This window comes from Arvicanthis niloticus, chromosome 8, assembly GCF_011762505.2.
Source record: "Arvicanthis niloticus isolate mArvNil1 chromosome 8, mArvNil1.pat.X, whole genome shotgun sequence".
NCBI classification, from domain to species: Eukaryota; Metazoa; Chordata; class Mammalia; order Rodentia; family Muridae; genus Arvicanthis; species Arvicanthis niloticus.
The window spans coordinates 151,041-167,516 of record NC_047665.1 but is presented as its reverse complement, the minus strand read 5'-3'; the positions used below and the strand labels follow the sequence as shown (position 1 = coordinate 167,516).

The following is a 16,476-nucleotide window of genomic DNA, read 5'->3' as shown; positions in this document are numbered from 1 at the left end:
ACAAACTATGTAAAATTATCTGTTAATTCAAACCGATAATAAAATTATTTGGCATATTCTATAGTATATTGCTTTAACAAATAAAAAGATTCACTGTATAATGTTATTTGGGACTAAAGGACTATAATAAAATTATTTGGTATATGCTATAGTATCTTGCTCTAACAAAAAAAGATTCACTGTATAATGTTATTTGAGACTGAACATTAGAGGATTTTAAAATTATAAATTCAGTGGAAATCTTCCAAATATTATTTCTATATCAATATATTATAGGTTTAGAATAATATTTTTCATTTCATAGCCATAGATTTACCAATACCAGTCTCATTAGATTTGGTTTTCTTTTTTGGTAATGTATCTCAAATATAAATATTTTATGATACATTCTTTTAGCCATTTTCCCAATTTTATCATTGTGACAGTTAAAATAAAAGTTCCTAGTGTGAAGAAATTCCAGTATATTTTTTCTTTGCATTTTTAAAATGGGAAATATATCAAAAGAATTAACAGATTAATTTATTAGTTAAATAAAGACATTTTATATTATAAACTTGTAAATACAATATTTTTACCTATATTTCTAAAAATTGTGCCTGGAGTATGTTGATAATAATTGACAAAGGCCAATCAAATAATGATAATATTAAGAGTATTAATAGGATAAATTTTTAGGTAATGAGGTGAAAGATTGCAGAATTTTTTTAAATCAAAAGAGTGAAATGTCACCTTAGAAAGTGCTTGTATATTAGTCTGTCAGTCAAGAAATAACGATTTCATTGAATCTGTAGATTGCTTTTGGTAAGATGGCCATTTTTACTATGTTAATCGTACTGATCCATGAACATGGAAGATCTTTCCATCTTCAGAGTTCTTCTTCGATTTCTTTCTTCAGAGACTTGAAGTTCTTGTCATACAGATCTTGTCATTTTCTTGATTAGAGTCACACCAAAATATTTCATATTATTTGTGATGATAGTGAAGGTTGTCATTTCCCTAATTTCTTTCTCATCCCATTTATCCTTTGAGTAGAGAAAGGCTACTGATTTGTTTGAGTTAATTTTATATCCAGCCAATTTGCTAAAATTGTTTATTAGCTGAAGGAGTTCTCCGGTGGAATTTTTGGGGTCACTTATGTATACTATCATATCATCTGCAAATAGTGATATTTTGAATTCTTCCTTTCCTATTTGCATCCCTTTGACCACCTTTTGTTTGTCAAATTGCTCTGACTAGAGTTTGGAGTACTGTATTGAATACATCGGGGGAGAATGGGCAACCTTGTCTAGTCCCTGATTTTAGTGGGATTGCTTCAAGTTTCTCTCCATTTAGTTTGATGTTGGCTACTGGTTTGCTGTATATTGCTTTTACTGTTTACATGTGGACCTTGAATTCCTGATCTCTCCAATACTTTTAACATGAAGGGGTGTTGTATTTTGTCAAAGGCTTTTCAGCATCTAATGAGTTGAGTGTGTAGGTTTTTTCCTTTGAGTTTGTTTATATAGTGGGTTACATTGACAGTTTTCCATTTATTGAACCATCCCTGCATCCCTGGGATGAAACCTAGTTGATCATGGTAAGTGATCATTTTGATATGTTTGATATGTTTTTGTTAGTGGAACTGCAAGCTGGTAAAACCACTTTGGAAATCAATCTGGCAGTTCCTCAGAAATCTGGAAATAGTTCTACCTGAAGACCCAGCTATACCACTCCTGAGTATATACTCAAAAGATGCTCCAACATATAACAAGGACACATGCTCCACTATGTTCAAAGCAGCCTTATTTTTAATAACAAGAAGCTGGAAACAATACAGATGTCCCTCAACAGAAGAATGGATACAGAAAATATAGTACATTTACACAATGGAATACTACTTGGCTATTAAAAACAATGACTTTATGAAATTTGCTGGCAAATGGATGAAACTAGAAAATATCATCCTGTGGCAGGACTTTTCCTGCCCATTGTATTTGCAGTGGAGATCTGCCATTGGATAGAGAAAAGGTAGGCAGAGCTAGGAGTTGGGAAGGAGGAAGAAGGAGGAGAAAGGAGGAGAGGCAAGATCGCAGATGTTATCCTCCTGTCTCTAGCAGTTACTCATATAAAGGTTAGATAATTTGAGTTAACAATTCTAATTGTGTGGGCATCTTGTGTATTGAGTATTTGTTGATATATAAATCTATTTGATTAATCTTTAAGTATTAGGAGTCTTATTTCTACTGGGTACTGGAATTGTTATATCTACTGCATGGGGAGTAGCAGATATTCCCTGGGCTTTGGAGGCTGGATACCATGGAGCTGATCGGCAGAGGCAATAGCCATGCCAAAGTCTCCTGGGTCCCCACTGGTGCTCCTGGCTAACTGGTGTCACCATTAGTGCGGGAACTTAGAGCAGGAACATGGGAGTCAGGTTAGCAGCCAGTTGCACCACCTGCTTTTTCTAATATCTCTAGCAACATTATCCTGAGTGAGGTAACCTAGACACAAAAGAATACACATGGTGTGTACTCACTGATAAGTGGGTATTAGAAAAAAAAAGCTCAGAATACCCACAAAACAACCCACAAACCATATGGAGCTTAAGAAGAAGAAAGACCAAAGTGTGGATACTTCAATCCTACATGGAAAGTGGGACAAAATAATCACAGGAGGTAAAGGAAGGGTGGGACTTGAGAAGGAGAAAGAATGGGGAGGGAAAAGGGGGGACAGGATCAGGTATTGGAAAGGACAGCAGAGAAGTACAGAGGGTCAGAAAATCAAATAGAAATATGTAGCAGTGGGGGATGTGGAACTGTGGTTAGCCACTAGAAAGTCCCAGATGTCAGTGAAGCAAGATGGTCCCAGGACCAAATGGGGATGACTTTAACTGAAATAAATGGGAAACAGAAACTGTAGAGACTACTTCCAGTAGATAGGCACAGCCCCCCAGTTGAGGAATGGGGCCACCCAACCATCACAAAATTGTTAACTCAGATATCCAAACGAACATCAGGGACAAAAAATGGAACATAGGCTGAAGGAAAGGCCAATTAGATGCTGTCCCACCTTGGGATCCATCCCATTTGCAGACACCAAATCCCAACACTATTCCTGATGCCAAGAAATGCATTCAGACAGAAGCCTGGTATGGCTGTCCTCTGAGAGGCCCTGCCAGTACCTGACTAAGACAGATACAAATACAGTTACTTCACTCAGGATATTTTCTAGTTCCATACATTTGCCTGCAAAATTCGTGAAGTCTCTGTCTTTAATAGCTGAGTAGTACTCCATTGTATAAATGTACTACATTTTCTGTATTCATTCTTCTGGGTTGTTTCCAGCTTTATAAATAAGACTATTATAAATAAGGCTGCTATGAACATAGTGAAGCATGTGTCTTTGTTATATGTTGGAACATCTTTTGGGTATATGCCCAGGAGTGGTATAGCTTGGGTCTTCAGGTAGAACTATTTCCAATTTTCTGAGAACCCCCAGATAGATTCAGCTGGTGGCCTGGATGTAGAAGAATTAAGTCCAAGTGGATCAAGGACCTCCACATAAAACCAGATATGCTAAATCTAATAGAAGAGAAAGTGGGGAAGAGCCTCAAACACATCGGCACAGGGGAAAATTTTCTGAACAGAATTTCCAAGGACTCAGGCTCTAAGATCAAGAATTGACAAATGGGACCTCATAAAACTGAAAAGCTTTAGTAAGGCAAAGGACACTGTCAATAAGGTAAGTTGGCAACCAACAAATTTGGAAAAGATTCTTATCAACCCTACATCTGATGGAGGGCTAGTATCCAAAGTATACAAAAAACTCAAGAAGTTAAACTCCAGAAACCCAAGTAACCCAATTTAAAAATGAGGTACAGAGCTAAACAATGAATTCTCAACTGAGAAATCCTGAATGGTGAGAACAATCTAAAGAAATGTTCAACAGCCTTAGCCATCAGGGAAACGCAAATCAAGCACCCTGAGATTCCACTTCACACCAATCAGAATGGCTAAGATCAAAAACTCAGGTGACAGCAGATGCTGGCAAGGATATGAAGAAAGGGGAACACTATTCTGTTACTGGTGGGATTTCAAGCTGGTACAACCACTTTGGAAATAATATGTATTTCAATAAAATGTTAGAAAATGTGAAGGCAAGTATCAAACCACATAAAGGTTGTTTGGGGGTTTTTATTCCAATTTCACTCTAATTTTATGTTTCAATTTCTTAATTTTCATTTATATAATTTTAAAATTATGGACTTGCATAAATTTTCATATAAGCAAGTATTTTATTGTATGTTACACAAGTTAACATATGGCATGCTTTCAGAAATTGTAAGTGGTATGAGTATTAGTTGTCCTTATAATAAGACAAAAATCTTTATTCCTTTTCTGCTGTTTCTTACTTCAGTAAAACAAAAACACAATTTGAAATACACCACAAAACATAACAGAAATATTCCCCGTCTTGGTGTTTTACATTAGCCACAGAAAGCCAAACACCTAACCAGTATTGGGATGTGATTCATATATATCCACACTGTCTTAGACCATAGTTCTAGGGTAGTATCAGGTAAAATTTCACTAAAAATTTCATTTTTGAAGCTTATAAGCATGGATTACTCCTATTTTTAAAAATCGGTGTTGTTATTTGAATTTGGTTTTGTTTTGCTTTCAAATATTTACTTTAGGACTTCCCTTTTGCCATTTTACCAGTTCCCTGAGTGAGAAAACTCTTCTTGTTAAAACAGAACCTTAGGGAATAAATCTCTGATGACCAACACCACAGAAACTATATATTCTTTATTCTTATCTCTTGCAAAATTGGGCTGTGGAAATTTTGTGTATACATAATTTGCTGCAGAGTTGAAGAGGAACTCAAGGGTCAGCTAGAAAGGGAAGGAGAGATACTACATATTTAGGTGAGGACTATTTTATAGAAAATATAATGCTTTCTCAAAAACCTGTGACCAATTATATTAAGTATATTTGAATTGTAGTTAAATAGATGGAGCTTCTGAATCAATCATAATTTGCTGAGAATAACAATTGATTCATGAACATAACAGACTTCAATCCAAATGCATTGGAGAAACAATGTATTCTAAACTATTAATAACTTTAAAACTGAGATTGTGCTTATTCTATGCCAGGAATCTGCAAAATACTTTCACCTATAAAATGCTTTAGTCTTCACAGTGAACCATCACTTTTAATATCCACATCTGACAGGTCAAGCTACTAGAAAAGTTTTAATACTAAGGCCAGAGTTTTTTATACCAGAGCCTTATTATACCAGATACTAGTACACTGAATTATTTCTCTGTTTCATTAGCTCTACTTTTTTGAGTATTAGAGATTCCTAGCAATTTATAAGCAAATGAAAAACAGTAGCCAGAATTTTTCCAAATTGCAAATACCCCTATGCATACAAATACCTAACTCAAAAACACCCAGCTGTAACACTTACTGCTTTAAAAACTGGTATCTCCAGCTCTAACAAAGAAGTAATTTCAGGTAGTAATCTAAATATTAGGCTAGGACAAGGAAGTAGGCTTCAGACATGAAAATGACTTTGGTTTAGGACAGGAAAGTAGGCTCAGATATTTTGATCATCTTGATAAGCCCTTAGAAACAGTGATCACGGGAGTGTTCCTGGAATTGTTTAGTGCCTTGCTTGTTCTTTGACTATTTGTGTGTATTGTCTTGCTTGTTCCTTGACTATTTGCATCTATTGTATTGCTAGACCCTCAACCTAGAACTGACCTTAATACATGCATGTAATTAAAATGGTATAAAAGCAAAAAGGAGGAGAGAGGAGGGGATAGGGAGTTCTAGGGACGGGAAATGGGGAAAGGGGCTGACATCTGTATTGTAAATAAATAAAATATCCAATAAAAATGTGAAAGAAAAATTAATTACAAAGGAGAACAAAAAACCATGTTATTTCACAACACAACAAAAATCTCAATTTACTAAAGTACAAGTGTTTAAGAGAGGATACTAAATTATATTTTATGTGGCATGTGTATAATAGTTCATGAAGAAGTGTTTATCAGAGATGAAAAGGTTAAAAAAATAGTTTAACAATCACATATTCAAGAAAGATAGCACATCAATTATAATAAAAAAGATCTAATTTTATAAGAAACTTATGAATTGTTGGATTTGTTTTGTCTTAATACAAAAATGTATTAGTTTGCCTAGAATGTACCCAATAAATATTTTTATGCAATGAATAATACTTCTCATGATATACACATAATATTTAATGAATCCTGTGAATATGTCATGTTACCTTATAAAAGGAAATTTTAGACACAGCTATGAAGAATATGGAAATGAGATTATGTGACCTAGTAAAATGATCTGGTGTTATAAGGGAGCTTATAAGAATTAATAGGATGAACAGATAGAAAATACGAAAGACAGAAGACCAGAGAGACCAAAAAGGTTAGAAAGAGTGTATGCTAAGCAGCTAACTTAGGAAATAAAAGACACCACACACCAAGGTGTTTTTAGAAGTAGAGATTTCTCCTTTAGATCCTTAAAAGGGACAAAGGACAGTGTGTGGCACTGAAGCTCATTCTGTAGTCATGTCCTCTAGAAATATAGAGGTTTCTGTCTGAAGCTCTTAAATCTAAGATATAGTATAGCATAAGTAAGAAACTAAATATTAAAACATGGAATTCTAGGTGAAATTATTTTGCACAGTACTTATAACTTGCCAACATCTTCATAGTGTACTCAATATACCAATTCTTAAAGTGTATAACTGAATCAATAATTATGTCTCATGTACCATCATGTCTGTCTTTGTGTTCGTTTTATGTTTCTAGGAATTGAATTTAGAACCTTGGGACTACTATGCAAACATTTTACCACTGAGATATGCCTGTAGCCCTTATCTTTGCAGTTTGATTTTGAGACTTATCCATATTTTATGAATTAAGAATAAAGTATTTACATGATTTAAAATACCTCATAGTTTAAGGTCCTCTGTGTTGCTAATATAAGGTGAGCATAATACTGATGTATTCATAGATGCTGATTCTTTGTATTCCAATACTTATTTATTTCCAATTCCTTTCTCCTGCAGCTGTACCCTTTCTTATTTTTCATGGCATATGGAATACAGTAGACCAAAGTTATAAACAGAGTGATTCTGGTGGCGCACGCCTTTAATCCCAGCACTTGGGAGGCAAAGGCAGGCGGATTTCTGAGTTTGGATCCAGCCTGGTCTACAGAGTGAGTTCCAGGACAGCCAGGGCTACACAAAGAAACTCTGTCTCGAAAAGCCAAAAAAAAAAAAAAAAAAAAAAAAAAAAAAAAACCAACAACAACCAACCAAACAACCAAACAAACAAACAAAAAAAAACAAAAACAAAAAACCAGGGTGATTCTGATGCTACACAAAAGTCTATAATTTAATTTAATCCTGTAGGTAGTAAAGTATGAATTTTTTCTTCTTCGTGTGTCTCTTCTTTCTTTTTCATCCTCTGTGCCTTTGGTTATAAAATGACAAATTTTACACATGTCTCCGAGTTTATTCTACTTGGATTCAAAGGAGGTCCTAGGACACAAATGTTGCTATTTCTGATTTTTTTATTTTTGTATGTTATAGCAGTGGTGGGGAATTTTGGCATGATTATAATTATCAGGATGGATGCACACCTCCATACTCCTATGTATGCCTTCCTCCAGAGCCTTTCCTTTTTGGACATCTGCTATTCTTCCACAATTGCTCCTAGAGCTCTGATAAACTGTTTGAAACAGGACCATACAATATCCTTTGGTGGGTGTGCTACACAATTCTTTTTCTTGTCTCTTTTTGGTACCACAGAAGCTTTTCTCCTGGCTGCCATGGCTTATGACCGCTTCACTGCTATCTGTAACCCTCTTCTATACTCTATGAGTATGTCTCACTGGGTCTGTGGATTGTTAGTATTAGGGTCCTATTCCTGGGGTGCAGTGAATGCTGTCACTCAAACTGCAATGACCTTCACTTTGTCTTTTTGTGGGTCCAATGAGATCAATGACTTCTTCTGTGATGTCCCACCACTCTTATCTGTCTCATGTTCAGACACCTTTACAAACCAGCTGGTTCTCCTTGCTTTGTGTGGTTCCATTATTGTCAGTACCTTCATGACTGTTTTTGTCTCATACATCTATATCATCTCAACAATACTGAAGATCCGCACAGTGCAGGGACGACAGAAAGCTTTCTCCACATGTGCCTCCCACTTGATTAGTGTCTGCTTGTTTTTTGGTACTGTTTTCTTCATGTACGCACAGCCCAGTGCTGTCTCTTCCATGGAGCAGAGCAAAGTGGTGTCTATCTTCTACACTATTGTCATTCCCATGTTGAACCCCCTCATATACAGTCTAAGGAACAAAGAAGTCAAGCAAGCACTGAAGAGAAGCAAGCAGAGACTTTCTTCCTGATTTTGTGGATGTAGGTCTCATAAACTAACCTGAACTTTACTCCAATTCATTGTTATTCCCATGATTTCTTTTGAAGTAATAGTTCCTTTTATGAAGTCTTTGATTTGTGAGATAGAATATATTTTATTTTTATATATTTATCAATAAATAAAATTATGGCTGATGAGAAATAAAATGTAAACTGGAAGAATGGATAATTGCATTGGTGTGTATTTATTTTGCCTCATATACAGGACCCTAATCAAACCTCATAAAAATGATTATACAATCAGAAAATATTTATCTTGAATCCAACTCATAAAGTGGTAAAACAGATCTTTCCAAAGTTGAAGAAACTCAAAATGCTTCAATACAAACTATTTAGCAATGTATAAATTAGTTATTAGTATCTTAATATCAAAATTAATAATAAATTAGACAAATTTCATTGATAAATTGTTTTAAGCAGCTTTTATGGAGTCTAATCAACATGAAATTTATCAATTCATCCTATTGAAGTATTGAAATATGTTGTGTTTTAACACATGTGTATACTTGCATGATCATCCCATAGTCAAAATAACAAGTGCGCACTCTGTTATACATTTCCTTAGAAAGCCTTTATTATGCTTTTACACTTATGAAACAATGCCTCACCCTGGATAAGCTTTGGTCTGTCTTTTGTCATGTAGATAAGCTTGCTTTTCCTCAGGAATCACATAATAGGGCTTAGACAGGCTGTGGATTTTTTAAACTATTTTGATATATATGTAGCTCTTTATAATTCATTCATGAGTAACATCACATGATATTAAGATATTATATGTGTGCTACAATTTGCTCATCCATTTATGCGTTGCTAAATATTTGAGCTGCTTCATTTGAGGGCTATTATAAACACAGTTGTTATGGGTATTTTCATATATGTATGTATGTGTGGAGAGAGAGAAAAAAGAAGAGAGAGAGAAAGAGAGAGAGGAGAGAGAGAGAGAGAGAGAATTCTTTAATTTATCCAAAATAAATACCTGGAAGTATGTATTTCTAGGTTTTAAAATTGTTGCAATGTTCCATTAACAGTTCACATTTTCAGTGTGTGTTTCAAATCCTCTGCCTTTTCATTAACATATGGTATTCTCTCCCTTTTTGATGTAAATTTTTTTTACTAAATTTGTAATGGTGTCTCATTTTGATTTAAGTTACATCTGCTAAACTGCAGATGCCCAAAATATTTTCATGTGCTTACTTTTTATCTTCATGTTTTTGTTTTATGATGTGTCTATTTAAATTTTATGCACACTTACCCACACTTGGAAGGTACTTTTTATTACTAGCCCTGGAATACAGACATACCTCTAGTACACACCTTTAATCCCAAATAATGAAGGTAAAGTTAGTTTTTTAGAGGAGAGAAGCCATGTTTGAAAGTAACTTCTAACTGAGGGGCAGACAAAGTGAACAATCAGAGAAAGATCTGACAAAATGATTCAGAGATAGGATGTACCCAACTATCACAGGAAGAGACAGAAAGGAAAGGGCACTTAAAAGATCAGTGCAGGAAGAGAGTCAGTCAGTTCTGTTCAGTTGAGTTTAGTGCAGTAGACTTGGGTTAATCAGTTGGGAGTCAGTACAGTGAGTGCAGTGCAGTGCAGCTGAGTTTGCTCATGAGTTCATGCAGTTCAATTCAGGTCAGCAAAGGTAGTTGAAGCCAAATAATAAGAAAGAGCCAGAAGACTAGAACAAATTGCCAGAGTTAGTTGGAGGCCAAGCACTAATTATCTATGCTCCAAATGCAAGGGCACCCACGTTCATAAAAGAAATTTTACTAAAGCTCAAAGTATACATTGCAGCTTACACAATAATAGTGGGAGACTTCAACACCCCACTCTCAGCAATGAACAGATCATGGAAACAAAACCTAAACAGAGACACAGTGAAACTAACAGAAGTTATGAAACAAATGGATATTTATAGAACATTTATATAACATTTCGTTCTAAAACAAAAGAATATACCTTCTTCTCAGTACCTTATGGTACCTTCTCCAAAACTGACCATATAATTGGTCACAAAACAGGCCTCAATGAATACAAGAAGGTTGAAATAATCCCATGCATCCTATCCGATCACCACAGACTAAGGCTGGTCTTCAGTAACAACAGAAACAACAGAAAGCCCACACACATAGAAGCTGAACAACTCCCTACTCAATGATAACTTGTCAAGGAGGAAATAAAGAAACTAGAGACTTTTTAGAATTTAATGTGTAGAGTGAAAAATTATAAAGACCATTTGTGAAAAATATGTAGACTTTTTCTTTGTCCTTAGACCTGAGCAGAAAAAGTGCAGGTTCCAGAACACGGAACTGAAAATAAGATTTCAGACCTTCACTGCCCCAGGACACATTACGGGTGGAGGACATTATCCCTGAATCAGAGGACACTTGCTAGATTAACATTCTTCAAGCCTCAGGGAAGAAAAATAGTTAATCTGAAATAGTTGATAAATGACAGGGTGGGGCACAGTGACGTAATAAAGCTACATTCTTGAGAGGAATGAGTGTGCAGAGTGATTGTCACATGACTGTGGATCATTTGGCTGGATTCCTCTGGAATATTCCACTGTTCTTGGTTACCCCTTCCTCCCTTGGTCTTCCCAGTGTTATGTACAAAATTTGTAAAACAACCAATCATGTGTAACCACGCAAAAATGCAACCAATCATGTGTAACTGTGCGAAAATGCCTTCCTTTCCCCACCCCATGCTATAAAAATCCGTCAGCTTGCTGGCCTTTTGTCAGAATTCTGTTCCTGAGTGGACGAGCAGTTTTGACCATTGACTAGCCAACTCTCCCCAATAAACCTCTGCTGATTGCATTCAGGTATGGTTTCTTGTGAATTTTGGGTGGTCGTGATTTCCTAAGACTTGAGGAAGGGTCTCCTGAGTTTGGGGGTCTTCAAATGAAAATGAAGGCACAACATACCCAAACTTATGAAACACAGTAAAAGCAGTGCTAAGATGAAAATTCAGAGCTCTGAATGTCTCCAAAATGAAACTGGAGAGAGCATACACTAGCAGCTTGACAGCACACCTGAAAACTCTAGAATAAAAAGAGGCAAATACACCCAAGAGGAGTAGATGGCAGGAAATATTCAAACTCAGGTCTGAAATCAACCAAGTACAAACAGAAAGAACTATAAAGAATCAACAAAACCAGGAGCTGGTTCTTTGAGAAAGAACCAGCTTTTATCAACAAGATAGATAACCCCTTAGCCAGACTAACCAGAGGGCACAGACTTTGTTAACCAAATTAAGAAAATCAGAAATGAAAAGAGAAATATAACAGCAAAAACTGGGGAACTTAAAAAATCATCAAATCCTACTACAGAAACCTATATTCAACAAAACTGAAAAATCTGGATGAAATGAACAATTTTCTAGACAAATACCAGGTACCAAAGCTAAATCAGGATCAGATAAACTGTCTCAACAGTCCCATAACCCCTAAAGAAATAGAAGCAGTCATTAAAAGTCCCTCAACCAAAAAAAGCCCAGGTCCAGATAGGTTTAGTGCAAAATTCTATTAGACCTTCAAAGAAGACCTAATACCAATACTCTTCAAACTATTCCACAAAATGGAAACAGAAGGAACACTACCCAATTTGTTCTATGAAGCCACAATTATGCTCATACCTAAACCACACAAATATCCAATGAAAAAAAGAGAACTTGAGACCAATTTCCCTTATGAATATCAATGCAAAAATACTGAATAAAATTCTCACAAACTGAATCTAAGAACACATCAAAACAATTATCCATCATGATCAAGTAGGATTCATCCTGAAAGACCCCCGCAAGGGGACCCCCACTCAAGTCTGGATAAGCGCACACCCAATGACACACGAAGACCTTCTTGATGCAAGAGCAGAGGAGGTTTAATAGCGAGGGCCCTCGGATCCAACTGTATCTCACGCAGGAGAAAGCAAGTTTGATGAAGAACCCAGAAGGCAGGGGATATTTATGGGCAGGGGTTGGGGAAGGTGGGGAATTCCAGCGTGGTTACATGTGATTGGATACTTCAAACATCAGCAATTAAGTCATACAGGCAGGATGTTGAGTTGGCAGACTGTCTGGTTATTTTTAACTACATGCTAGTACGTGTCCGGACATGTCCTTGTGACTGTGAAGTTTTGGACTTTCCCAGAAGGGTGGGAAAGGAAAAACACCAGATGGCCCATTACTCACTTGGACATGTTTAGACTTGTCTAGGGCAAGTCCCTTTGTTTTCGGTCATCCTGTTCCTGGCAGGCCTGAGTGTTATTATTCTGACTATTTTTATCATAACATAGGTGGTCCTTTGCTGACCATGAATTTCTAAAATTACTTCAATATGCTTCAATATGAGTGTTTTAAAATTTTGTTCTCACAATCCCAGGAATTCAGGGATGGTTCAATATACAGAAATCCATCAACATTATCCACTATATAAACAAACTCAAAGGAAAAAACACATAATCACCTCATTAGATGCTGAGAAAGCATTTGACAAAATTCAATATTCCTTCATGGTAAAAGTCTTGGAAAGATCAGGAATTCAAGGCCCATACCTAAACATAGTAAAAGCAATACACAACAAACCAATAGCCAACATTAAACTAAATAGAAACTTGAAGCAATCCCACTAAGATCAGGCACTAGACAAGGCTGCCACTCTCTCCCTATCTATTTAATATAGTACTCACAGTTCTAGCCAGAGCAATTAGACGACAAAAGGAGGTCAAAGGGATACAAATTGGAAAAGAAGTCAAACTATCGCTATTTGCAGATAATATGAGAGTATACTTGAGTGACCCCAGAAATTCTACCTGAGAACTCCAAAACCTGATAAACAACTTCAGCAAAGTTGCGGATATAAAATTAACTTAAACAAATCACTAACCTTCCTCTACTCAAAGCATAAATGGGCTGAGAAAGATATTAGGGAAATGACACCCTTCACAATAATCACAAATAATATAAAATATTTTGGTGTGACTCTAACCAAGCAAGTAAAAGATCTGTAGAGTGAAAAATTATAAAGGCCATTTTATGAAATATGTGTAGATTTTTCCGCCTTACAGAACTCGGAACTGAAAATAAGATTTCAGGCCTTCACATTCCAGGTGAAGGACACTTGCTGGATTACATTTCCCCAAGCCTCACCCAAGGCAGGAAGACATTCCTGACTACAGATAAAGATGTTATCACCTAGGACCTCCACATAAAACTATATATACTGAAACTAATAGAAAAGAAAGTGGGGAAGTGCCTTGAACACATGGGCACAGGGGAAAATTTCCTGAACAGAACACCAATGATTTATGCTCTAAGATCAAGAACTGACAAATGGGACCTCATCAAATTGCAAAGCTTCTGTAAGGCAAAGGACACTGTCAATAGGACAAAACGGCAACCAACAGGTTGGGAAAAGATCTTTACCAATCCTATATCTGATAGAGGGCTAATATCCAATATATACAAAGAACTTAAGATGTTAGACTCCAGAGAACCAAATATTCCTATTAAAAATGGGGGTGCAGTGCCAAACAAAAAATTTTCAACTGAGGAATAATGAATGGCTGAGAAGCACCTAAAGAAATGTTCAACATCCTTAGTCATTAGGGAAATGCAAATCAAAACAACCCTGAGATTCCACTTCATACCAGTCAGAATGGCTAAGATCAAAAACTCAGGTGACAGCAGGTACTAGTGAGGATGTGGAAAAAGAGGAACACTCCTCCGTTGTTTGTGGGATTGCAAGCTCTGGAAATCAGTCTAATGGTTCCTCAGAAAATAAGACATAGTACTACCCGAGGACCCAGCTATACCACCCCTGGGCATATATCCAAAAAATGTTCCAACATATAACAAGGACACATGCTCCACTATGTTCATAGTAGCCTTATTTATAATAGCAAGAAGGCAGAAAGAACCCAGATGTCCTTCAACAGAGGAATGGATACAGAGAATGTGGTACATTTACACAATGGAGTACTACTCAGCTATTAAAAACAATGACTTAATGAAATTCTAAGGCAAATGGATGGACCTAGAAAACATCATCCTGAGTGAGGTAACTCAGTCACAAAAGAACACACATGGTATGCACTCATTGATAAATGGATATTAGCCCAAAAGTGTGGAATACCCAAGATACAATTCACAGACCATATGAAGCTCGAGAAGGAAGACCAAAGTGTGGATGCTTTAGTCCTTCTTAGAAGGGGGAACAAAATACTCATGGGAGGAAATATGGAAACAAAGTATGGAGCAGAAACTGAAGGAAAGGCCATCCAGACACTGTCCCACCTGGAGATCCATCCCATATACAGTCACCAAACACAGACACTATTGTGGATGCCAAGAAGTGCTTGCTGGCAGGAGCCTGATATAGTTGTCTCCTGAGAGACTCTGCCAGAGTCTGACAAATACAGAGGTGGATGCCTGCAGCCAACCGTTGGACTGAGCACAGGGTCCCCAATGGAGGAGTTAGACAAAGGACTGAAGGAGCTGAAGGGGTTTGCAACCCCATAGGAAGAACAACAATATCAACCAGCCAGACCCCTCAGACCTCCCAAGGACTAAGCCATCAATCAAAGAGTACACGGGGAGGGATCCATGGCTCCAGGCGCATATATAGCAGAGGATGGCCTTGTTGGGCATCAATGGGAGGAGAGGCTGTGAAGGTTCGATGCCCTAGGGTAGTGGAATTCGAGGGCAGGAAGGCAGGAGTGAGTGGGTGTGAGGAGCCGCATTCTCCATTAAAAGATGGCGCAGGCTTCTGCTTCCTGGTTCTTCATGGAAGCTTTACTTGAGAATGCGCCTGCGCATGGCGCGAAAACCGAGTATGACAATTGGATGAAAGATTTGAGCCAATGAGGGATCTGCACGTCTCACAAAGCTCTATTTAAGCAGCGGGCTTTCTGAGCTCGGCGTCCTTCCCCTTTTCTCCATCTTGAAGAGCTGTTCAATAAATGCTGTCAGAAGAATCCTGAGTGTGGCGTTCTCCTTATCGGCGAGGCTGTGCGCTACATTTGGTGCTGAAACCCGGGTGGAGCCGAACGTCTCGGAGTTTTGACCAGTCACGAAGGACCCTGTTGGCTCGCAGAGGATTCAGAATTGACGGCGCAGAGAGTCTAGACGCTTTTCTGCAAGGTATGGTGGATCTTGTTTGGCTTAACAACAAGATAGCCTATCAGAAGCAGAAAAGGGAGAGAGCGCTAATAAAATAGAAAAGAAAACTAGGATAAAGAAGAAAACTAAGAAGGAAAGGCTAATTTGGACAGAGTCTCAATGTTAGAGCTCCAGTAAGCGGGATACAGTGGAAGACACCCTGCGCTGGAGAACCAGTCGACTGACGGAGCTGGCTGAATTCGGAAGTGAAACAAAGGTGATTGTATAGTAACGAAAATGGGGCAAAAAATAAGTTAGTAAAAACAGATGAAAAAGGCTTTAAAGACGCGAGGAATAAATAGAAGGCTGCTCTAGACAGAGAGCTAAGCAGAATGATAATGTTAATTGATTTAACTTTCAAAATGGGTGTGATTCTGAGTTGTATAATATTTTTCTGGATAAAAACTCAATGTAAAGGTTTTTATGGTTACTGGCTTAAGGAAAGGCTAATTTGGAAAAAAAGGTTTTTCTATGAGTTTTCTGATGAGGTTATTAAGGTAGTAGTTATGTCTTCCAGAATTATATGGATCAGACATGACAGAGGTAGGCCTCCAGAACACTAGATTCCAGAGAATCAATCAAAATAATTATTTAGATACTAAAACCTTGTTTTGAGATTTGTATATTGCAGAATACACAGCTTTGGAGAATAAATCTTATCACCTGCATGTTCACTGATGCCCTGGACTTCCAGCTGGATGCAGTTAAGACAGACTTCAGATGCTTATCAATTTACCCTTCCCCTCATTCCTCTTCTAAAAGTCAATGCCCATGTTCAGCTTGAAGAAGTTAATGAAGAGTCGGCGCCCCAATTCCCTGGACTTGGGGACTGAGGTGGTTAATATTAGGCTGTCTTA

At 37.1% G+C, this 16,476-nt stretch overlaps 1 protein-coding gene across 2 annotated transcripts; it reads left to right on the top strand.

The window, feature by feature from the left end:
• Window positions 1-4,817: 4,817 nt before the first annotated feature.
• On the top strand, window positions 4,818-8,626 carry LOC117714368 (olfactory receptor OR9H1-like). Of its 2 annotated transcripts, none has more exons than XM_034511096.2 (2): window positions 4,818-4,906; window positions 7,084-8,626. In XM_034511096.2, exon 2 carries the CDS (start codon window positions 7,503-7,505, stop codon window positions 8,427-8,429), a length of 927 nt encoding a protein of 308 aa, XP_034366987.1. In that variant the 5' UTR covers window positions 4,818-4,906; window positions 7,084-7,502; the 3' UTR covers window positions 8,430-8,626. The 2 variants fall into 2 exon arrangements, with proteins under 2 accessions (XP_034366987.1, XP_076794906.1); XM_076938791.1 differs by lacking the exon at window positions 4,818-4,906 and adding an exon at window positions 6,713-7,001.
• The last annotated feature ends 7,850 nt before the right edge of the window (window positions 8,627-16,476 follow it).